Source organism: Zootermopsis nevadensis, unplaced genomic scaffold (assembly GCF_977971745.1).
Source record: "Zootermopsis nevadensis isolate Lab colony 2312 unplaced genomic scaffold, Znev_1.0 Znev_ptg000003l, whole genome shotgun sequence".
Classification (NCBI taxonomy): Eukaryota; Metazoa; Arthropoda; class Insecta; order Blattodea; family Termopsidae; genus Zootermopsis; species Zootermopsis nevadensis.
This window is the reverse complement of record NW_028259135.1, coordinates 2,120,579-2,141,830: the sequence shown is the minus strand read 5'-3', so window position 1 is coordinate 2,141,830 and position 21,252 is coordinate 2,120,579. Positions and strand designations below refer to the sequence as shown.

Genomic DNA, 21,252 nt, shown 5'->3' with positions numbered 1-21,252 from the left:
CCACCTCCATCTTTAGGGTGCAAGATTGCATGACAGTTGACAAAGGTGGCCCTTACAAGGAACTTTTCATTTGCAGTGGTTTCATGTCTGTGTATCCACCTGTGATATGTACCATTAAAAGTAAAGCTGAACCACTATACACCATGGAGGCACTGAAGTGAGAGGAGGTACAGCTCATACTCATTTTTGACCTTGGCACTAGATGTGGGGAGGGCAGGTGGTCAGCATCATGCCTCGGTTACACTTTCTTCCTTGGGAAAGGACTTTGAGTACCATTTGTTAGGAAGGTGGGTGGGACCCAGAGTTGGTCTAGATGCAGAGGGTAGAAGAAAAATCCTTTTCTCCTCCCAGGGATTGAACCCTGATCATGCAGTCTGTAATCAGAAATGAAATTTACTGAACTGAGGTATGTATTATTGCAGTTATAAGGAATAGCCAGATTTAATGGAGTCCTTCCTTTTTTCCTAAAGATGATGACATGCTTTTGTATCAGTGAGCCTAGTGATCAAGAATAGCTGTAACAGTTCTTAGTAGGTACCCTTTCTTCATACCTAATAATGGAGACACAACCTTATCTCCAAAACCTGTGTCACAGGTGCTTTCCTTTTACCTGAACATTGAGACAATCTATTGTCTGTTATCATTAGGTCTGGTAATGGCTTCAACAAAAGGACACCAGAGAGTACTGTTTCTTGTACCTGAAGAAGCAGACATTGTCAGTATTTTCTAGATACTGTTATGTATTTATGGTGTAACATGTATTTTATGTATGATTAATATGACAATTTATTTTCACATAATTTATATCAGTCTGTAGGATGAAAGTGGTGGTTGTGTGTGTTGTGTAGCAATGGGGATGGCAGTCTAGGTACGAACATAGAATAAATATCTATTTAACATTACTGTTAATATTTGTATCATTCTTTCAATTCTGTGAAATAGTGACTCAGTCGCCTTATCCAATGGATTTCATATTCTTAAAATGTATGGTAGTTCTGAAATTTGTGTAATGATATGATTACAAGATGTCCAAGAATTCCTAAGGGTATTCAGCACTGAAATTATCAGTATTAACTAATTAAATTTTATTATACTACAAAATTTTAAACATTACTTTCACACCAAGAAATGCAAGATATTTCTAGTAATATTGTTCACAAAGTAAAAATTTCTGTGTTAGCTATTATGGATTATGTTCAATTTTTAAGCAATTCTGTTCATTCTATTTCCCAGCAAATTACTGCTCTTCTTTTAGCCAAGCACAGTAGTTGGTTACAAAAGTTTGGCAAGTTTGTCTTATGAAAAGTATTTAAATAAAATGTGCATAATGGTCAACTGAAGAGGTTGTTTTAGCAGTAATATATGTGATTTATGTCAAGGTAGCTGATTCACAATAAGGAGACTTATAATTCCAGGAAAGTGGTGGCCAGGGTTTGGTTATGAATAGGGTCAGGAATTATTATTGCCATTGCATTCAACATGTTCTGAGCCATATCTATCCTATTGTGCTCTTTCTCTAACAGTAAGGCCTGGATCATGAGGCAGACCTTGACTTCTTGTGCCAGTTTACAGAATGTGTGGAGTTCACAATAAAGTATTATTTATTTAGTCAATGGCAAATTTGCTGTCTAACCATGAGGTTAGGTTAGGCTAGTGATATGCTGGTGATGAGGATATTTGTAATGGTGTTACTATCGTCCTGCCTCACGACCTTGAGCATTCGTCATGTTGATGGTAACAGTTGTAGGAATTTAGAAATCAAGAGTTTGGAGTAGTCTGCGATGGCATAACATACATAAGAAAATAACGAATATTCGTCCAACAGTTTCTAGTTTTTGAATACACGTGGGCAGAATATCATGCTCAATTGCATCATGGGATTTTAATCTTTGGTTAGATACTAGAACCGCAGTTTCGGTGCATGTTTTCCACAAAGCGGTATTAAGACTTAGAATTTAGTAATGTTGTATAACAAAAAATAAAAAAAAATCGTCTTTGGTGTACTGTACTCCCTTCTGTAGTATTACTCCATGTCTGTGTGTTTCTTCTTAATCTAACATGGCGTATTCAGTGAATATATCTGTTGAAGCTCCAATTGAAAATCAGATTCAAGAAATTACTTACGATGGACAAGAAATTTATCAGTCGTAAGTAATAGATACTAATTTTGTTGTTCTATATCTTTCTTTATCTGAAAGGGTAAAAGGCTACCATGGCTAGAATTTTTGAATTGATTTATATTTGGTGCAGAGGTTAAGAATGCATTTTCATAAGTTGTGTTCTCTCCAGCTACTGGCAGCGTAAATAAATGTATGAGATCTACGTCATCCTAACCTGGCACAAAACTCATTCTCCTGGTTTAGTAGTATCTGTTTAAATTCTGTTTTCTGCTTCTTGTGAAATAAAATTTGCTCTTGCTGTAACTTCATCGATTTCAAGTATTTTTCATCAGCTTTTCCATTTAAAGCCGTACAGTTAAATTGATTACAGTAATGATGCTGATGATACTGTTTAATTACTTTTGATGCTTTTATTGCAGAATATTTTAGTGTTTTTTTTAATATTTCAGACCGTTGTCAATGTCAGAGAGTCTTGCTAAACTTGCCCAAAAGATAGATTTCAGTAAAGCAAGTACAGAAGACATAATAAAGGAAACTGGAGATCAAGACAAGACTGATGATGATTCAACAACAAAGGAAGCTGCTACATTCCAGTCATCTCTGTGGCCATGGGACTCTGTTAGGAATAAGCTAAGGTAAATTAAACAAGCTATTTTCATGAGCAACAGTAAATAAAAATAGGCAGAAGTAAACAGATTGAAGTCTATTTTAGTCCTGAATTTTGTATGTGTGCTGCAAATAAACTGTGTTAATAACTTGCTGCATACATTATTTATTTTTGAATATTCACGTTAAAGTGATAACCTAACACTGCATGGAACACATCAATGCTTTAGGTCTAGTACCATAAATTATTAATCTAGAATAGCATTAGTAATTTTACAGTTTCTTTAATTACACTGGTTCATCTGCAAAGGTTATGCAGTGTCATTTAGAAATGAAAGGATGATTACTTTTAGTGGGTTGGTTGGATGTTGGAGCAGGGGTCTTGGCCCATTTTAAGTTGTAGTTTCATGAATTCAAACAGTATTAGAATTCTGTTGTTGTGAATAAAGTTACAAATTTTTCTTTTCTAGCATTGTGTCTTCACCACATTTGCCTAATTTTCATGTTCCTGAAACAGGAAGCATTTCTGAAAGGATTAATTTTAAATGATATATTTTTTAGACCTTTTAAACAACCACAAAATAGTCACTTTATATGACTGTGTTTCTCAACAGAAATGCACTGACAGAGGTGTGTGTTCTCGCAGATGTTCTTGCAATTGCAAAAGAGAAACGATACATTGTGTTAGATCAAGTTCCTCAGGAGGCTTTGGAGACCAAACCAATGGTTCAGGTGTATGCACGCAAAAAGGTAATTAATTATATGAGATATGAAGTTTTCATGGCAGTGAAGATGCCAGTGTTTTAGTCTTCTGGGTTGTAACTAGGTAGATACCAACAATTTTGAGAAACGCTCTCTCAGTTGGCCCTGTCTCCTTCGCTCTGAAGATTGAGACAGTGTATTTCTCTGAAATGTTGAAATGTTTCACAATTCCACAGAAGAGCAACATCATCAAAATGGTAATTGTTTGTTTATGTTTGACACTGTTTGTTGTGTATTATTTAATGAGGCTGTTTCAGTTGTTGAGTTCATGTGACATGAAATTACATGGTAGAATAATTGTGAATAATGAATACAGCAGGTGAGGGGAAGTGATCATGCTCTGTTATAAGGTGGTATCCCAAATGAGAAAGATAATGGAAAGGAGGGAAAGGTGAAGGAAATTTTCTATATTTCTAGTATTTGGTTGTGGAACCTAAAGGTGGCGACTGACTTGTAACATTTGCCTGTAATGTAACATTCGCGGCGAGCATGTTACATTACACCACAACTGGTGTGGCGTATCGAATGCTCGTTTTGAACGCTCGGCTCGACTGTGCTCATGTGTGCTCCATTCATTTCATTCAATATGTTGGACGTAGAGGTTGTGTTATCTTTGTTCCATTTAATACGCTACTGTTATCTAAAGAACTCGTGAATGCTCCTTACGACTCTGCTCGACTGACTGACTGACTTGTAACGTAACACTCAAAGGGATTCGCGAAAAAACCGACAACACGATGGAGCGCCCGCGAGCGTGAGCGGCTCGCATCGAGCTGCTCCGTTCGCTGTCTTCACTTGTGTAATGCTCGATTTGTAACACGTTACATTACAGGCAAATGTTACAAGTCAGTCGCCACCTTAAGAACATTTTAAAAAAAATCTGTGTACAAGGTCTAGAATGCTTGTCTGTTAGGTTTGGCAGTTTAGCTGGAGGACAAATTGAGGTAAATAATTATTATGATGTCTAATATTGATGTTGATAAAATTCTGGAAGACCACATGAAAGCACATTGGATTTGTAGTTTGTTTGTTTGTTCTTGTGATCTGCATATCTTGACAGTTTGAAATTGATGGTCAGACAGACTAATATGGCTTATATTTGACTGTGGGAGGAAGACAAGAGACACAGAAACTAAAAGTCTTTTGCACTAGATAAACATTTTACATGTTACATTGAATAATTTTTCTACTTAATAAGGCATAATCTAGATATCATACAGCTCTTGTACATAAATGATTTTAGGCCTTGGCAGGTGCAGCTGCCGTTCTTTTGGCAGGAGCAGAGAGACTGCGAGCCTCACAGAATGAATTGGCACGCAATCGAACCACACCTGATTTCCACATCGAGCTGCTTCGTCTGCGTCAGAACTGGAGGCTCAAGAAAGTTTCTAATTCAATCATCGGTGATCTGAGTTACAGGACAGGTATGGTTTCCTTCAATCACAGAATGCTGTTGAATTGTTTCATAGTTTTATAATCTTTATAAAGGAAACACAGAATGGGAGGTCATATCTGTCTGTCTTTCATTTCACTTAATGGGTTTTCATAATATAATTTGTTATGTAGGAAGATGGTATCTATATTAAAAGTTTTTGGGATGGATTTAAGTCTATGTTGATCTTGTCCTACTTTGTAACTTATCTTAAAAAACAGTTTATCTTTAAAAAAGATGTGTGTGCATTGCATAACATGAATTGTTAATTTTATTTTACATTATCTTTGATAAAGAATGCATTTATTTAAATACAGTAAAAAGTAATATCCAATTTGTTGTAAGACTTGAGGTTCTCACAGCGGTGAGTATGAAGATATCCGTCTTCTGGGTTATTGCGCTGTGTAGTCTGGTCGATGTTAACCAACGTTTCAGAGGTCATACTGTCTCCATCATCAGGGCGATGAGTATGAAGATTTCTGTCTTCTGGGTTGTTGCGCTGTGTAGTCTGGTCGATGTTAACCAACGTTTCAGAGGTCATACTGTCTCCATCATCAGGGCGATGAGTATGAAGATTTCTGTCTTCTGGGTTGTTGCGCTGTGTAGTCTGGTCGATGTTTACCAACGTTTCAGAGGTCATACTGCCTCCGTCATCAGGGCGATGAGTATGAAGATTTCTGTCTTCTGGGTTGTTGCGCTGTGTAGTCTGGTCGATGTTTACCAACGTTTCAGAGGTCATACTGTCTCCATCATCAGGGCGATGAGTATGAAGATTTCTGTCTTCTGGGTTGTTGCGCTGTGTAGTCTGGTCGATGTTTACCAACGTTTCAGAGGTCATACTGTCTCCATCATCAGGGCGATGAGTATGAAGATTTCTGTCTTCTGGGTTGTTGCGCTGTGTAGTCTGGTCGATGTTTACCAACGTTTCAGAGGTCATACTGCCTCCATCATCAGGGCGATGAGTATGAAGATATCCGTCTTCTGGGTTATTGCGCTGTGTAGTCTGGTCGATGTTAACCAACGTTTCAGAGGTCATACTGCCTCCATCATCAGGGCGATGAGTATGAAGATTTCTGTCTTCTGGGTTGTTGCGCTGTGTAGTCTGGTCGATGTTTACCAACGTTTCAGAGGTCATACTGCCTCCATCATCAGGGCGATGAGTATGAAGATATCCGTCTTCTGGGTTATTGCGCTGTGTAGTCTGGTCGATGTTAACCAACGTTTCAGAGGTCATACTGTCTCCATCATCAGGGCGATGAGTATGAAGATTTCTGTCTTCTGGGTTGTTGCGCTGTGTAGTCTGGTCGATGTTTACCAACGTTTCAGAGGTCATACTGCCTCCGTCATCAGGGCGATCATCGCCCTGATGACGGAGGCAGTATGACCTCTGAAACGTTGGTTAACATCGACCAGACTACACAGCGCAATAACCCAGAAGACGGATATCTTCATCCAATTTGTTATTTTATTACACCGAGTGTCATGTAATAATGTTGTAGCTGGTTCCAAGTACGCACAGACAGGGATGTTTGAAGTGACAAAAGCTGAAGAAGAATGTCAAACCACTGGAAGTCCTCCCCCATCACCTGGAGCTGGTGCAGGTGTAGTACCTCCAAAGTCAAGTTCTGCACTGCGAGTGACTGTACCCAGTGAGCTGCAGGGTGTTGCATATATTGAAGTGCTCTGTCAGAAAGGTTGGTGTCAGCTCTCCAGTATATTTTAGAAGAATTTTTTATACATATATTTATTTTTCACAGTCTATACACAAACTTATTTAAAATAATGTTGTTAAAATATTATAACATTTACAGTATAAATTATATTATGTTATATTTATGGCGCTCCTCTATCGTAGTACGACATTACATTATTCGGTGCTTTTATTTTTGAACGACATGTTTCGATACAAATTGAAGAGTTTTTTGTTATCTTTTCCTTCAATTTATCTTTTTTTCCTTTTCTCCTAATTCTTCACCATCTTTGATTTCTTACACTGGGACACTTTTCATTTTCATAGATTTTGTGTTCTCATATTTCATAACTGTCCATACCAGTCCCCTTTCTTCTGATGTTTCTAAGTCTTGCATACAATACGAGGTGCGATCGGAAAGTTTCAAGACTGCGCCTATAAAAACCCGTACACTTATCTCAGGTATTAAATTCATCCATCACCCTTGAAGTAGTTCCCCTGGGAGTGAACACAACGATCCCAGCTCCACTGCCAAGCCTGGAAGCATCCCTGGAAATCTTTTTTATACGCGCAGTCTGGAAACTTTCTGATCGCACCTCATAAATTAGTAGTTTTAGCCATTTGTGTATGTTTTAACATTTTGTTTTCTGTATTATTATTCTACCTGTTGTTTCTCTCACTCTTGAGAGAAATGGGTTTTATGTAAATTGGATTCAGCTGGCTGAAGGTGCGGTGTAGCTGTGGGTTTTTATAATGGTTTTGGTGGTAAATCTTCTGGTTTACCACTGAATTGTAACTGTGAATTGCTACAGGAATGTATTTTATCATATAGATAGTAAGTTACTTTTAAAATAATATGTAAATTTACTGAGTGTGTTGACACACTGACAGTATGTCTGATTATTATTTAGAAGATGCCTGGTTTGAAGCATCACTGTGTACTTGCAATCCGGATAGATTTTTTGTGGCTTTTCTTTGGTGTATCCGGGATAATTTCTTAAGAAATGCTAAAACCTCCTTTTTCATCATCTTTGTAACATATCCCAGAAGTTGATAAAGCATTCTAAAATAACCAGTTAAATAAAATTAAGCAACAGATAAGCACAGTGATAAGTGTGAATGGTGTGTGTAGACCAGGAAGATCTGTGCAGCGCAACTATAAACCTACTGGGTTCGGGTCCAACTAGCACTAACCCTGACGTGCACTGGCAGCAGAAATTGGAGGCAGCACAGAATGTTCTGTTCTGCAAGGAACTGTTTAACCAGCTGGCAAAAGAAGCTGTTCAACTGCAGGCGCCTATCCCACATATGGTAGTTGGCAACCAGATCATGGCAACAGTAAGTAGCAGGATCAGTACCCAGGATTTTCATGTGCATTCTTTGTGATTATATTGCACATTACTTTCATTTATATAGACTTTCATCTTAGTGTTTGTTCACATAGAGTCTTCATTTTCATTTACTGCAGACTCATGTCTGTTTTTCTGAAAGCTGTCTGTCAGAATCATTTAGAATCTAAAAGATTTATTGTTTTGTATATCAAAGACAATTTCAATTGAAATAATGGAATTTATTTCAGCTTCAGTTCCAGTCCTAGTAAACACTTGGTTCTGTAGAACACAGTTGGAGTATCTGTGATACCTGACATAACTAACTAACTAGATGGCTTACCGAACCCGAAGGTTCATCACCGAATTAACCAAAGCCCTCCACCGGACCCTGTCCTGGGCCAACAAAATCCATTCTCCTTCAGCTCCTATCTCCCATAGATCCCGCCTGAGATTATCCTCCCATCTACGTCTAGGTCTCCCCAGAGGTCTCTTCCCCTCAGGCTTCCCAAATAGTGGATCCAACCAACCAGATGGCTTACCGAACCCGAAGGTTCATCACCGAATTAACCAAAGCCCTCCACCGGACCCTGTCCTGGGCCAACAAAATCCAGTCTCCTTCAACTCCTATCTCCCATAGATCCCGCCTGAGATTATCCTCCCATCTACGTCTAGGTCTCCCCAGCGGTCTCTTCCCTTCAGGTTTCCCAACCAGTACCCGGTGCACACCTCTTGTCCCATCCATGCGCGCTACATGTCCCGCCCATCTCATTCTTCTCGACTTAATCACCCTCACAATACTGGGGGAGCAGTACAGATTTTTAAGCTCGTCAGTGATACCTGACATGCAAGTCATTAAGGTATCTTATTGCAGGTGCTGCCTGGAATCCAACTGATCATCGGCTTATGTCATAGTACAGGCACTGACAAGAAACCAAACCTGACACCTCCACAGAAATCTGAACATGATCATGTTTTGGAACACTCATTGCATCAACTTCTGCGTGAGGTACATCATAAGAACACACATCACCCGTTTCCTCACCCCTCTTCAGGGCCACTAGGCCCGAGCAAGAAACGGTGCTTGGCAGGACCAATGGCAGCTGACAGATATGAGCTACTGGAGATGACTAAGAGGTATTTATATGTAAGATTTGTGTTTTATTTAAAAATGTTGTAAGAAGATGTCTGGTTTTCTGTTATTTATTCTATTACAAGAAAATCTGAAAGGGTAACAATCTGAAATTAATGTTATCAAATACAAGTGTGTGTGCATACTAGCTGAAGCAGAGTTAGGTATTGATCATGTGTTAGTCTAAATGCCTTACATTATTTTTCATATAATGTTTGTGTAGCATTACCGAATGATTAGATCCAACATGTTTAAAGAGATTGATGTGGAATGAACGAGTTAGTCATGTTTGGAATTTCCTTTAGATTTTAATTTTGTGAACATGAACATTTCATGTTCTTTTATAAACAGGTGAGGTGGATGAGCTGGTACCTACATCTGAATATATAATGGTCTGGCACTGTTATGGCAATCAGAATTCTTAAATAAAATTTAAAAAAAAAATAGCATCATTACAAAGATCAATTGGTTAAAACTGTTAAAGTAAAAAAAATGTATTACATCAAGAAAATGCTGTCATATGAAGCAGTTGTTAAAATTGCTTGATCTAAATTAAAACTGAATTGCTTAGCAGTTTTCTTTAAAACTCCCTGATATTAAATTGTAAGAAAATCTGCATGCATTCAGATGAATGTAACGTTATCAATAGGCACTCTGCAGGGTTGCGAATGCACTTTAAAAATGTTTCACAACATTGGTAATGTGTAAAAGTGATTTCTGTCCCATAGACTGTTCAGTATATTGTGAAATCCTAATTTAAGGTTACTTTGGGAACAATAAACTGAAAAAGGCACCTGAAATGGAAAAAAAAATGTGGTATTGTGATTATTAAGTCGGGGGCATTGAAATTAATTCTTTAGTGACAGAGAATCTTAAATCAGTGAACATTAAATGATTAACTTTTGTTATATCTTATGTTGCAGCCAGACACTTTTGGAACAGATAATTCAACAGGCCCAACATTTCTTTATGCGTCTCCGCACAGAATACGTGTTGGATACAATTGCAAAGGAGGTGAAGGACCCACTGATTGTATCGCATTGGAATGCACTCAACTCTCCCACACAGTCTTGTGTGAAAATCAATATCATGACACATGGCTATGACTCAGTCTATAGGACACCATTGGTTGTGCATGTTGGGGAGAAGGCCCTGAAATGTGTGTGCCGGGATGGACGAGTTATGCACATGTCATACGAACCACAGGAGCTACGAGACCTCGTCTTTTGTCAGGTCAGACAGCTTGCTATATTAACAAGATAATGTGTGGAAAATCAATTCAGTATGCGTCTTCTTGTTTGGATTAATTTTAAATCAGTACATAGTAAAACTTTCATTAATAAAAATTAAATTAATGTCAGAATAAAGTACAAATTAAACTCAGGAAATGTCTGTTTTTATTCAGTTCAGAATGCTTTTGTCTTAATGTCACTTGTAAACCCATAAAACTACAATTTGATCTGTTTCTTCTTAAAACGAATGTGGATTTCAATCTCCTAGTTAGAGAATTACATAATAAGAAGCTTCACAGTTTTCTCTCTTCACCTTGTATTGTCAACTAATGCTACGATAGTAAAACCCAGTGGTTTAACTTTGCTAATACCGGAATTGGCCTTTGGACACTTGAGCCATTTCTTTCTACGTTTATCCACACAAACTCGTTCCCTAAGATCCATCTTAATAGTGTCCAGAATCCAGAAATACAATTTAAAGCAAAAAGCCTCTTAAGACAATACACTTAACAGTATATTATGTTAAAATATTTTTATACCTACCACTCATCTCTGATCTCTCCTGTGGAAAGTGGGCAGCCATATTAGTGGAACCTTGCTAGAATCCTACCATTTCCTTGGTATTGCAAATAGTTACTTTTTGAGAGGTTCAAAATTTTGTAAACATAACAGAAACTTCAGGGTTTATACTCTTCTCGTAGAACTGAGGAAGGTTATGAAAACGTATCGGAACATGACAGCAAGGAGGGTGGACAATAATATTAAATTTAAATAATACTGATTCATGGATTGAGAATTTGTGAATATTAGGGAATATTGATTATGGATATCAAATCTAAAACTTCTTGACGATGGTGAAGAGTCAATTGAATAAAAATTTCCTTGGATATTATCCATCGTCTAGTAAATATAAAACGTAAAACGACGTTTCGGAGATGGGACTCTATCTCCGTCTTTAGGCTCCTACACAGTTGGGCCCACTAGATAGAGCTAATCCCTATCTCCGGACCTTTCTTGGATATTATCCATCGTCTAGTAAATATAAAACGTAAAACGACGTTTCGGAGATGGGACTCTATCTCCGTCTTCAGGCTCCTACACAGTTGGGCCCACTAGATAGAGCTAATCCCTATCTCCGGACAAAGTAAAAAAGTGAAAGTCCCGGAATAAAAAGACATCACCACACCATCCATCCATGGGACGTAAAAGAATAGATAGTAGAAATCAAAATTCATTAAACACGATAAAGCCAAACAAAAATGGATGTTGTGATTCTTCATATTTCATTGTACCAAGAAAGTAGTTACTATATCTTGTTTTGAACTTTGTGCAGTTTCCTTATTAGTGGATGGATATGGGTTTTCAGATTTACCAACATCAGATTACTGCAGTGCAGGGACTAGCCAAGTGCATGGGTTGGCAGTACCTAGCGAACAGCACACATCTTGGGCTTGGGGCTGTGGAGCCACTGGGCAATGCCAGCAGCTGTATTCTGGCTTCTCCGATAGGTGACCGGTGAGTCCCACAGAGTGTGGTGGCATGATTGTTTTATTTATATTTATTCCTGAAATTGTGGGTTTGCATTCTACTCGTGGCTTTTCATGCAGTTATTATTTTGTCAGCATCATAATTCTGAACATCACAGTTCAGTGGTTATCATTCTTGCTTTGTATTCAGGGGTCCAGGTTTGAATCTCGACTCTGAGATTGGATATCCTGAGTGAGGATTTTCATGATATTTCATGGTTCCTCCAGGTAAATGATGGAATAATATAAGAAAGGCATTGACTGTGTCCTGTCTTTTATTTCTACTTCATCATTTCTCTTTACAGTAAATGTACTGTTTGGGTCTGTGTAACCTTTGCAGTTGAAGACGTATAACTGAATAACAAAAACAGTCATCATTATTTATAGTTTCATGTATCTTGTATATATATTCAAGTACCTTTACAGCTCATGAGCCGGGATAGCTCAGTCAGTATAGTGACTAGCTACGGGCTGGACGGCCGGGGTTCGATCCCCGACGGGGGCAGAGGATTTTTCCTCTAGCCTCTGCGTCCAGACCGGCTCTGGGGCCCACCCAGCCTCCTCTACAATGGGTACCGGGGTCCTTTCCCGGGGGTAAAGCCGGCCGGGGCGTGATGCTGACCACTCACCCCCATCTAGTGCCGAGGTCAAGGAAGAGAGGAGCTATACCCCCTCTCCCCCAAGTGCCTACATGGCGTATAGTGGGACAAACTTTACTTTACTTACTTTACCTTTACAGCTCAGAGGAATCTCATGTCCTCTCTTCCCAGTATTCATTTACAAGGCCTCTTGCTTCCATTGTTCTACACAATTTACCCATCTTTTCCTAGCTCTACAACATGCTTACCTTTTTGCAGGAATCCATTTAAAAACTATTTTGCCTGCCTTGTTTGAGGCAGTTGCAGAAGATAACTGTACTGTATTAATATTAATTCTTTGGAATTGAAGGTTGTCTGAATAATATTTATAAATTCAGCTCATACATCGAAGAAAACACGACCCATTACGATTATAAAGATTCATTGCTTAATGCTGTTTACGGACGTAATCACTGTTTGCAGTGAGAGCTATATTAAGCCATTAAATTTCAAAATGCAGCTGTACTGATTATTAAATCAGGTGGTACATAATGTTACCTCAGGACTTTAGAGGTTAACTTTCCTGTTTTGATTGCATTAACAATGACCTTCACTCTTATCTGTCAAATTTCTGTGTTCATAATATGTTACTTTTGTGGCATGTGATCTGTTCAACCTTCCTCTTCCTATCTGCCTGCCTTGGTGACGATTAAGAAGTTAATTTTTTAAACTGGTGTGCCAGTGAGTTGGACTATGTTACTTCAGATAATAGAAAGTTGATGAGGGTGATGGTTGACATAGGGGAACTACAGCTTTACATGGATTCTGATGGGCTGGTAATCGTCTTATTCTGAAATTTTTATGTTTCCTTTTGAGGGTCGGGGGGGAGGCATTATTTTTGTTTGCCTAAGTTTGATATTAAGCATGGCTGTTCGTAACATTTGTGTTGTTAACTGGCTTTGATAGTTAATCTTCAGGTGAAATTACCTGTTTTTGTGGCGACTGGAACTTTGTTAACAAAAGCCTGGGATTGGACCTTGTTCTAAGGCCATTTGACTATTTGTGTAATTTTCTCAATGGACATAGTATGTCACTCACATATTATCCTCCTTGATTTAGTCAGTCTTAGCATTAAGAGAAGAGTAGAAATTATGTGGATCCTCACTGTGTAATTTTCTCCAATTTTCTTTCACTAGATTCAAGTATTCTCCTCTACGTTTTATTCTCAGTCTTTTGTGCTGTTGTATTGCAGAATTATTGCAGTGCGTTGCGAGCCACAAACTGGCGTCCAAGTTGCCATTGCACAGTCACCACGTAAGGACTTCTTTCCAGGTCAGCTGGTCAAAGAGCGGAAATGGGAAAATCTTGGCGGGAGTTTCAAGGAAGTTCGATGGGACAAAATGGAGGGAAAGAATTTTCTTAACAAGATGGAACTCTTGATGTCAAGCTTGACAAGTTCACAGTGAGCTCATTTGCAAGGCACAAATTTGTGTGGTACCAGGCGAATAGCAGGTGTTGCACGGAGATTTAAAGATATGATCTGTATATATCTGAAAACTTTGGTCACAGGAGTTTGATTACGTAACTACTGTGGTTATAACACCGTTATGTGATCATATATATTTATATGTGAATAAGTTCAGGAGTCTTTTGGTATGAATCGTTTGGAGTTAAAAACATAAAACTTCATTTGCTGTTCCAGAAGAACACATCAAAGTGTTCAGATCTCACCTTTTGCTTCCAGCCACTTTTTTTTAGGAAAATAGCATTTTACTAGAATAACAACTCATAGGTAGTCCTCATACCAGATTGATTTAAAAACTGGAGTATATGTGAGTACCATTTGAAGTATTAGCTCCAGTCATCACCATTACTAAAACTGGCCATGTGTCGCACTAGCATGCTGCTAGACTGGGTAACCCAGGAGTTAAAATCTGACTGACAGCCCCATAGTACGTGTGTTTAAATCACATATTCCCATATGATAACAGTTAATTTGAATAAAATTATTATTTTTCACCCTCAGACATTATTAAGCTGTGAAACATCTTTAAATCCAAATATGCCATAAGATTAGGACCCCTTCAGTGTTTCAGAATACTAGAACACTTGTTTTCGTAGTGTAATGACAGAAATAAACTGATAGTATTAGTTTGTACACCACATCTACGTACAGAGAATTAAAGGACAGAAACGTAGATTGTCCCTAGAATAGACATTACAAGTAAATGTACTATTTGGGCATTACAGTATGAGGATCATCCACAGCCCATGTATGTATTCATGTTGATATTTAAAGAGTTGAAGTCCACACATTGTAGGTTGTAGAAACTAAATGTTATAAACTGAAAATGCTCTCCATATGTATGTTAACTGGAAGTTTAAAAGAATTTGTCTTGAAATAAGGTGGGACTGACACCTTATCATCTGATTAGATCTGTAACACTGGGTCTGAGCACAAGCTGTGAAGAGGTACAGGGGAATGGAGGTAAAGCTGTATGTATATTTAACCTTGTCTTGCTTCAAGTGCTTTCCCCAAGTGAAAGAGTCCCCCGTATCGAACCGGAGGTTCAGTGGTCCCTAGAGCTGTTTAAACATTGCAGTAAGGAAAGAATTCTACAGCTTCTATCCAATTTATAACCCATTATTTTTACTGATTGAGCAATCAAAGCTCACAATTAGACCTTTTAATATTTAATTTTTTCTTGTTGCATTTGGTTTGTGGTTCTATAATATTAACAACAATACCTGGGCTGTATCACTGCTGATTTTTTTGTTGAAGTGGAACTTTTATAAGTGAACTTTAAATGCCACCAAATTTCAGAAATATTTTAGATTGTGTTGGATTGAATATTCACCACTGAATTGTTTAGTTAAAAGAATTTAAATTGGTAGGGAAGGTACAGTAATAATAAGGAAAATGCATAGTAAGTAAGTAGAGTTAATGGAGGCAGCTATTTAAGGACTGAGGCCGCAAAAACCCGGTGCTAGATGACCACTGCTCACTGAATGAAGAACTCAACCAAATAAACTTGAACTTGATATTATTTTCCAAGGGGATATGGTTTGGTGGTCCCTCGCCATAGCCGCGCGGTCTTAGGCATCATGCTTCAGACCGGTGATGCGGAATGCGCGCTGGTTCGAGTCTCAGGGAAAGACATTTCTCATGAGATTTTCGACCGGTGCCAACCCAGCATCGTGAGGAAATTGGGGAGCTACAATGGGTAGCATAATCTGGTCATGAAAACTAGCAATGGCTGCGGGTTCGTTGTGCTGACCGCACATCACTCTATATCTGGTTGGATGATCGTTCACCTCTGCTTAGGCACGTGAACGTGAGGCCAGCAGCCAGCTAGTCGGCTTTGGCTCTCAGAGGGCTGTTACGCCACGGATTATTATTATATATGGTTTGGTGAAGAAAAATATACTACAGTACTTCCATAATATACAAATGTATTTTCTCTGAATAATTCCACGCCATGATACTACAATATAAAATGTGTTTGTGAAGTTTGGGAATCACTTTCTATAAGTAGTAGATTCAACAGTTGGTGAACTTCTGTGTGGAATTTCAATTATAATGGAACATGAACATGAAAATATAGTGGCTTACATTTGGGAGACTTGAACAGAACACATAACGTGTAGCTGCTAAAATAAATTATTAGTGACTCAGTATAACAAAAAACAAAACAGTCTAATATACATTTACATAGATACAGAGTCTATATCTTGGACCCATTTCAAAATATGTTTTATATAAAAACTGTGTTGTTACTCCATCATTGGACACTTTCTGATTATATTCCCAAGAGAGCGCTTCATGGTCGGACGATTCCAACGTATGAAGCGCCACCACGCCCCGTTAAGGATCAAGGACAGAGGAGGAGGCTTACATACATTCCCTTTTGACAGCTGACATTTGCATTGTTTTTTTTTTCTTGTGCTGTCATAGAAACTAATCTGTAGAAGCTTACTGTCGTTCTCAACATCACATCACAACCCACAATAATGCTGCATAACTTTTACTGATTAAGGCTGGTCATGCATCGCAGTAGCATACCAGTAAATAGTAAAATCGTGGAGAAAGTCTGGGTGGCAGTCCTTTAGTGTAGGGGTTCAAATCCTCTGTTCCCATGCAATAAGTTTAATGGTGAAAAGTGCCATAAAGAATTTCAGTGTGTGAAGATAGTGGGGTAAGAGTCATAGCTGGAAGAGGTTAAAAACCACTACACCGGACCTTTGCTTACATTTTAAATATGCAACGAGTTGTCATTATGCACTAAATGTTTATATGTTGCATTTCTTAGTACATGGGTTTATTTCATGTCTAAAAATTTTCATGCAGTGATTGGCAGGATTTTCAGGTATGTCCCCCCACATGTCATGATACAGGATCAGATTGTTATTGAATATTGAGACAACTGACATGTTTGTTGTCAGCAAATCATGCCACAAGACTCAGCCATCGTCCACAAAATAAATGTATCTTAAGAAACCACCTTGAAACAATGGGCATTTTCCAAAACAGCATGGAAACAACTTTACTGTACCACCTGCACCAATTTCGTTTTTACTCCACATTTATCATCAAACTTTGACTGGTAACGTAATACACATTATGGTATTGTATGTCTGCATTTTTATGGCATCACAGAAACTTTATGTGATATCAGATAGATGCATTGTTCTTCCAAAACTTCTGTTAGTTCACAGTAATCTCCTTAATGAACACATCTCCTTGAATGTACATTGTATTTACTGTATGAAGTGAAGAAAGGTAACGATAAGTACCCAGTTGAACACCGTCCACTGTAACTGAATATTCATCCCGTCTGCACAGAATTTTTATCGAAAATGGTCGACCAGGTCTGAAAAGGAGGGGGAATTTCTGTTCAGTGCCCCATTTACCCTTGGACCAGGAGTTCATTATAACCCCACACTCAGCACTCGTGTAGAAGCGAGGGTTAATATGCAGCATGATGTCCGGATGGGGCCACATATGCATGGCATCTTGTATGTTCACAAAGAAACTGAAACAAATGGACATGGAAACATGAATTTATCAGTATTTTTTTTATTGTTTGGAATTCGAACAGTTTTCAAATGTTTTCTTTGTGATTTTCCAATTGTCACTCATCTTAATTTTGATCTTAATGTATATTTATTGTAAATAAATAAATAAAATCGACAGTAGAAATATGTATTTCATTGCATAAACCTAAATTAAATTTTGCATCAATTATATTAAATATAATTAATACAAAACAAAGTTTTCCATAACTTCTGTAGATTCTGATGACTGTACTTTGTGTCATATAGACACTGTCTGCATTATGAGCCATTTTTTGAGAAATCTTGGGGTGGATGTCATGTGCAGCGTGTATGGAAAAAGCACAGATTACATAAGAATTTTTACTGGAAACGTTCAGAGAAAACAATCTCTCAGAAGCACGAGTTATATATAAATGTGAAAATATTAGAATGGATTTTAAAGAAATATACTTGTTGTATAAATGGGATTAAGGTATCGTGAAAGAAGCTGCAATTGCATGCTCTAGACGGGCCTTAGTGTTCCATAATAATAGAGAACGTTAGAAAAACTGACTGCAGTTTTGTTGACAAAAATGAATTTAGCGTAGAAGTGAAGGTGTCAGTCTGTTGTCCAACTTATATTGAAATAACAACATGTAATTGTGATTCATGGAAATTAAAAGCTGAACATAACCACAATTACAATCAATATAAATGTGATATTTAAACAACTGAAAGATAACTATGAAATTAGTAATCAGGAAGAATTATTTTAGATGTAAACCACTAAAATAAATTATTTATAAATAAGATGGTTGTAACATACATAAGGCATTAAGAATGAAAGATATTGTGACCAAGTATTGGAGACAAGACAACAAAGAAGACCCAGACTAAGAAAAGGATATTCAGAAAATGCTGAGTAGGAATAGGACTGAATGAGACAATAACATGGTCAGAAGACTGAGATTTGGCAAGCTCTTTGCAGCATCTCTAGGCAATTACGTAGAAGAGAATCAGTTACATAAGTAATTAAAAAAAATACTTTCAACTTACGAATGAGGCAAGAGCTTTATCCGTCCAACTATCTCTAGCTCTTGACCTATAAGCAGTCCCATTGGTAAATTACCCAAAACTGGTAAAACCTGTTGACATAAAATTAAATGAGTTTCATAAGCCTAGATATATAAATAATCAACCAACCAACCAACCAAAAAGCTAACTGAGGGCGGAGTCCTGCGTAAGCGCAAGCATCGTCCCTACCTAGGTGAAACCATTCCTGTGCACAAGGCGCATTGCTGGAAATGGTAAACGGTCTTAATATAAAAAACGGAAATTTTGCTGACGCTAACAGGGTTACGCCGTGGCTGGAGCCTCGACCATTCAAACTGGTATCTGTTGCTGCTGATGGGAGGTTATCCCGTCAGGCAAGTTGTCCAAAGGAATTTGGTTGGTTGGATCTCCGGGGTTTGAACCCAGAGAGGGAGGGGCCGTTTCGGCTGAAGGCCTCTGCAGCATGGGGGGAGATCACTTCAGCTGATGGCCTCCGTGATCGGGGGTGGGGGCGTGGCGGGCCGTGCCCCTATTAAGTTATACCCTGAGATATATAAATAATGCAGACATAAAAAGTTTATATACTTCATACAAACTTGTCAGAGACGCAGATTGAACGATAAAAGTAAAATACAGAACGGTTCATTCAAAGTTTAAACAAACTGAAGGCAACTTATATAACTAATACTTGACTGATTCCTAATTTATTTTATAGTACTGTTCCAACTGAAGAGGTTACGATGTAGCTTCAAATGAGATAATTGGCATCACGGCATAGCAGGAACATAACTTCTGGTTATATGACAGTCAGTTTATTCATCTTAGAAACTAACCTTTAGTGAAATATATATTATTTAAATGTTAATTATTGTAATATTTTAATATTTAATAAGAATTTATTGTGATTAGACGGACAAGATTTAAATAATATATATTTATTATATCACAATATGACGCAACTTTACCATTTAGTGAAATAATTTACTCTTCCAAAAGGAAAACCTTCAATGAAATAACAAGTCATTCATGTTTAAAGTGTACACTAGGCAAATACTGAATTTTATACTTTAAGTGTGCGACAACTTAGTGTTGATGATCAGGTATTGTCTTCTGTTAACTGTTTCAAGTGTTGATTAATAATTATAGTGCTAAAAATGTATAAAGCTCAGTCCATTAGAATTCCGTATATTCATACTGCCAGAGGGTGGAGATGGCTGGCTTCTGGGATGCTGCACCATATAGTATGTAGATGTAAGACTTGAGGTTCTCACAGCGGTGAGTATGAAGATATCCGTCTTCTGGGTTATTGCGCTGTGTAGTCTGGTCGATGTTAACCAACGTTTCAGAGGTCATACTGCCTCCGTCATCAGGGCGATGAGTATGACCTCTGAAACGTTGGTAAACATCGACCAGACTACACGGCACAACAACTCAGAAGACAGAAATCTTCATACTCTGATGATGGAGGCAGTATGACCTCTGAAACGTTGGTAAACATCGACCAGACTACATAGCGCAACAACCCAGAAGACAGAAATCTTCATACTCTGATGATGGAGGCAGTATGACCTCTGAAACGTTGGTAAACATCGACCAGACTACACAGCGCAATAACCCAGAAGACGGATATCTAGTCTGTAGATAATGACCAATGTTTCAGAGGAGGTTACTGCCTTCATCATCTGGATGATATGATGATGGAGGCAGTATGCTCATTTGAAATGTAAATCAGTATTAACCAAACTACATGGTACGACCTCCCAGATGACAACCATCTTCATACTCATCACTGTGAGAACCTCAGACCTAAGCCTTGTTTCAAAAATTTTATTTTTTTAAATTTTAATGTCACAGGTTGCCAGTAAGGATTTGAGCAAACCACAGAAGACTTACTCCCAGAAAACAAACGAGCACTAACCACCAGACTATGGCATTCCATTGTTATCTAAGACAAGAAGTGACATGGCAGGCACTTACCACATTATCCTTGATGCTGTTGGAGAGTGGCATGGTATGTGAAATAATAACAGCTGGGTCTTGCATGCGTGGTCGTATTTCAGGATAAATATTAGTCATGTGATAGTCAAGTGAATTCACAATGACATCTCCGTGGATCTGTACTGTCTGGATTCTCATCCGCAAAGTTCGATAATCGTAAGAACAGAAATGATAATTATTCACTGCCACCTACAATATAATGATTTGTCTCAATAAATAATGCTTTTAAGCATGAAGCAACAGAGAAAATAAAATTACATATATAAGAGATTTTACAAATATTACAATCTGCCATACCTAATTTTATTAAATAATTCAGGATTATAAAGTGTATAGCATGTAGCACGAATGCAAGGAGTAAGAAATGCATACGATAGAAAACCTTGAAGGGGAGCGATCACACCAGAGACCCAGATATAAATGGTAGGATAACATTAAACTAGATCTTAAGTATGTTGTGACTACATGAACTGGAATAAACTGGCTCGGGATACGGTTATAAGATGTGGGTTTTGTGAACAAAATGATGAAATTTCAGTTTCCTTAACAAGGACATTTTTTTGTATAGCTGATGAACTATCAACTGTGCAAGTAAGACTAGGTGGAGATGTTATTTTAACAGATTCTTATCACAGTGAATATTTACTCATGACTTAGTATTAATGTACAGTCTGTTAGAGTATTTAATTTTTACTATAATTCGAACAAACATACATGTAATATCTGCATGCAAGGAAACAAAACACTAGACCACATTTTCT

At 37.9% G+C, this 21,252-nt stretch overlaps 2 protein-coding genes across 6 annotated transcripts in view; one reads left to right on the top strand and one right to left on the bottom strand.

The window, feature by feature from the left end:
• Window positions 1-95: 95 nt before the first annotated feature.
• On the top strand, window positions 96-17,606 carry MED17 (mediator complex subunit 17). 2 transcript variants are annotated; one of them, XM_087358360.1, is made up of 10 exons: window positions 96-868; window positions 2,570-2,755; window positions 3,341-3,476; window positions 4,732-4,912; window positions 6,420-6,614; window positions 7,743-7,948; window positions 8,813-9,075; window positions 9,994-10,303; window positions 11,669-11,817; window positions 13,659-17,606. In XM_087358360.1, exons 2-10 carry the CDS (start codon window positions 2,580-2,582, stop codon window positions 13,870-13,872), a joined length of 1,830 nt encoding a protein of 609 aa, XP_087214486.1. In that variant the 5' UTR covers window positions 96-868; window positions 2,570-2,579; the 3' UTR covers window positions 13,873-17,606. The 2 variants fall into 2 exon arrangements, with proteins under 2 accessions (XP_087214486.1, XP_021929539.2); XM_022073847.2 differs by lacking the exon at window positions 96-868 and adding an exon at window positions 2,022-2,147.
• Window positions 15,843-21,252, bottom strand: part of LOC110834563 (galectin-8) — a 13,641-nt gene continuing 8,231 nt past the window's right edge. For all 4 annotated transcript variants that reach the window (XM_087358520.1, XM_087358516.1, XM_022073851.2 and 1 more), the window contains 3 exons: window positions 20,471-20,680; window positions 18,497-18,585; window positions 15,843-17,439 (listed from right to left, as the gene is read on the bottom strand). In XM_087358520.1, the coding sequence (XP_087214646.1) occupies window positions 17,112-17,439; window positions 18,497-18,585; window positions 20,471-20,680 (627 nt within the window). In that variant the 3' untranslated portion in view covers window positions 15,843-17,111. The remainder of the gene's footprint in view (window positions 17,440-18,496; window positions 18,586-20,470; window positions 20,681-21,252) is intronic.

Bases quoted from the DNA above. Each gene is read 5' to 3' on its own strand.
- MED17 (XM_022073847.2), top strand. From the start codon at position 2,059: ATGGCGTATTCAGTGAATATATCTGTTGAAGCTCCAATTGAAAATCAG. The intron at 2,148-2,569 runs GTAAGTAATAGA...TTAATATTTCAG, and splicing joins GGACAAGAAATTTATCAGTC to ACCGTTGTCAATGTCAGAGA. The intron at 6,615-7,742 runs GTTGGTGTCAGC...TGGTGTGTGTAG, and splicing joins TGAAGTGCTCTGTCAGAAAG to ACCAGGAAGATCTGTGCAGC.